Source organism: Anneissia japonica, unplaced genomic scaffold (genome assembly GCF_011630105.1).
Source record: "Anneissia japonica isolate Jap-2015-1 unplaced genomic scaffold, ASM1163010v1 scaffold287945_len1679841_cov205, whole genome shotgun sequence".
Classification (NCBI taxonomy): Eukaryota; Metazoa; Echinodermata; class Crinoidea; order Comatulida; family Comatulidae; genus Anneissia; species Anneissia japonica.
In genome coordinates, this window is record NW_022753015.1 from 1,624,611 (window position 1) to 1,628,167 (window position 3,557).

General features: G+C 36.1%; 1 protein-coding gene across 1 annotated transcript in view; it reads left to right on the plus strand.

Moving 5' to 3' along the window:
- The window catches only part of LOC117122631 (trichohyalin-like), a 9,486-nt gene extending 6,535 nt beyond the window's left edge, over positions 1 to 2,951 (plus strand). The window contains exon 7 of the mRNA XM_033268296.1: positions 1,794 to 2,951. Coding sequence (XP_033124187.1) covers positions 1,794 to 2,166 — 373 coding nt within the window. The 3' untranslated portion in view covers positions 2,167 to 2,951. The remainder of the gene's footprint in view (positions 1 to 1,793) is intronic.
- The last annotated feature ends 606 nt before the right edge of the window (positions 2,952 to 3,557 follow it).

The window sequence follows — 3,557 nt, forward strand, 5'->3', positions numbered from 1 at the left end:
GTCCACTAATTTTTCAATTAGTGGACGCTTGGCTTGATTTTTTTAAAGTTCGTATGCAAAAAAAAATCCTCATTTTTTCGTCACCAACGCAAAAACATCGTGCACCGTGATAAAAATACTTTTGTAAAACAAGCTTAATTAGAACCCGAAGAAAGTTACTTCAAATTCAATATTAAGTATGAACAATTAAGGAATTCATTGAATCAATGGACCCTCATAAACACAACAAATTGAACGTTTAATAGGAATATTCTAGACCTATTTTAAAGACTCAAGGAACAAATTTAGATGTAGGCCCACGGTCAGGCAGCAGGCCGCCTAGGCGTCGAGAGTGGGGTCAGGGGGGTCGCTGCCCCGGGGCCCTGGTCTACTGGGGGCCCGGACCAAGATGAACAATTTTTAGGGTGAGAACAAAATCTCCATAGGGCCCGAGCCCAAGCCAGGATGAAAACTTTTGTTTTTTCAGATTTAGGAGACTTAATTTAGGGAGCGGCCGAGTGGGGGTCCCAACTGAGAGGGGGGGCATGTGAGGTGTTGCCCCGGGGCCCTTACTGGTTCTCGACGCCACTGCTTCAGACCCATATAAATTTATATTTCCTTATGACTAAATCATAAGGAAGTCAGCTCTTCAAATGTTTTATGTTTGCTGAATGGTCTTCTTTGATTATATTACAGTTTAATATGACCACAACATCAGGATAAGGAAATCCATTCCTTAATGTTTAGCATAATGTAGTACAAAGAATTCTAATCATGTTAGATCCTATTTCCAAAAAATTATGTTTAACATATGTTAGTCTAAAATTCATATTATGATCATGACTTTTAGATGTGAATGATTGTCTTCTGTGTTTGGTTGATTGCCAAATTTTCAATGCATAGTAGTGAGTATAATGCTTTGGTGGATGGATATAATGTGTAACTTTTAAAATAATTTTATATTTCTAAAAATTGTTTGGAGTATATGATAGATTACATCCAACCTAAGCCAAAATATCAAAAATTGATTGCGTTTTTCCAGATTCACAACAGACTGGGTAGCTTACTGGTTAAATTTTAAAAAAATTATTATTTTTGAATCACTAAAAATCACAAATCAATGGACCCTCATAAACACAACAAACTGAACGTTTAATAGGAATATTCTAGACCTATTTTAAAGACTCAAGGAACAAATTTAGATGTAGGCCCACGGTCAGGCAGGAGGCCGCCTAGGCCTCCTCTTATTGCTACTAGGCCGTAGCCTAGCCAGTTATAAAATCATCGCACGATTTTACCTGCATGCATGTACCGACCAAAAAGGACATCAGTGACTGCATTTTCTCTCGAATGCTGAAATGTTTATTTCTTTGACGAAAGTCTATTAAAATAGCATTACAAACAAGTTCTTTCTAACACAGTACAAATTACAAATAGTTGTTCATCGTATCCGTACTGTACTGCTGATGTGTAGTTAAACGTGTACTGCAGGAGCAAAAATCAGCATACACACAGCTAAATGTAAATACGCACACGTATACTGATCATATCACTATAGCAACCGATGACTGCTACAACAGTTGGTTATAAAAAACTAAAATTAAAAGATGGCGATTGACTTATAAAGCAATTAGTAGAGCATGCATCTTACACTAAATGGAAAATTTTAAACTTAGGTTAGATTTAATGCATTCAAAAAATTTTTCAAGCATTAAATCTAATCTTCGTATAATAATTTTCCTATAGTGTACTATGTGGAGCTCTACTAATTGCTTATAATATATATTTAATGTTTTGTTATTGGTTTTTCATAGTTTATTGAAGGACATTGTTGATACTGTTGAAGTCACACACAGTTCAAGGTTCGACCCTCTACTAGTTGATTGCGAACCAGTGCCAGCTCAGCAAAACCCACTGTTGGTTCAACGAAACCCACCATCTATTCATCATGACCCACAATCAATTCAAAGAGACCCACCATCTATTCATCAAGGCCCACCAACTGTTCATCGAGACCCACCATCGTTTCAGCAAGACCCACCATCGGTTCAACGGATAATCACATCTAGGGTGGCCCCATCAAGAAAAACATTTTCCTCACCAGATCTTTTTGATATTCCAGGTGATGAGGAAATTGATAAAATTGAAGAGTCACAAATACTGGAGGATATATTTTTTCTAAAGTGAAAATTATCAGGAAATACTTCCAATGAAACACATAATATTCAATTTATGTGTACTACAGTATATTGCTTTTCTATTCACAAGTTTGTATAGTTGATAGGATATTGACACTCAGTCTATAATAGGACTAATTGCCTTTCTAAATCAAAAGTATTTTAAATTGTATAACTAATGTTTTGAAATATAAAAGTATGTTAATACTACATTATATACAGTGCACCCTCAATTCAGTTGAATTTTAAAAAAATCTATTATCCCACAATGGGGAAACTCATTTGGCCTTGACAGTAAAACATGCAAACAACAAAAATATACAAATAAGTATGTAGAATTCCTCAGTTAAAAATTAGTTTAAAAAATCTGAGAATCCTCAAATTCAAGACCACTTATCCAAAGATCCAAATAACAACCTTAAATCTTTTAGCAAAGCTATGATAATTGGAGACCAAACCCTAAGACCACCCCAAATTTTCAGGTTCCAAAGTTGGCCTCGAATTTGAGGGAGAACTGTAGAATTAATATTACCAACAGCTACACATTAATGTGCTATTAATAATTGATTGGATATCTACTTTCTATGCACTTTTAAATCAGCAATCTTTTTTTTCTTTTTTAAATACGGTAATATTTAGAATGTAAAATTCATATATAGTTTTATAGCCAGTTTAACATCCAGGGTGCATTAAAGTAGATCATATATTTAAATTTTGAAATATATTGTTGTGATGAATGTAGATGGGGATGGTTTTATCTACTGTAGTTGAATTAAAATATGCATCAACAACATCTGTCCTTGTGTTTGTAGTGGTTGATAACTAAGTAAGGTAAACTCCTTAGCTTAACCTGGACAAAGTCCATGATGCTTTGAAAGGTCCACTCCTTAACTTCTAAACAGAACACTTATCACGGACTTCAGACCAGTGGCGTCGAGAGTGGGGTCATGGGGTTGCTGCCCCGGGGCCCAGGTGTACTGGGGGCCCGGACCAAGATGAAAAATTTTCGGGGTGAGAACAAAATCTCCATAGGGCCCAAGCCCAAGCCAGGATGAAAACTTTTGTTGTCAGATTTAGGAGACTTAATTTGGGGAGCGGCCGAGTGGGGGCCCAAGTGAGGGGGGCCATGTGAGGTGTTGCGCCGGGGCCCTTACTGGCTCTCAACACCACTGCTTCAGACCCATATCGATTTATATTTCCTTATGACTAAATCATAAGGAAGTCTGCTCTTCAAATGTTTTTTGTTTGCTGAATGGTCTTCTTTGATTATATTACAGTTTAATATGACCACAACATCAGGATAAGGAAATCCATTCCTTAATTTTTAGCATAATGTAGTACAGAGAATTCTAATCATGTTAGATCCTATTTCCTAGAAATTATGTTTAACATATATTAGTC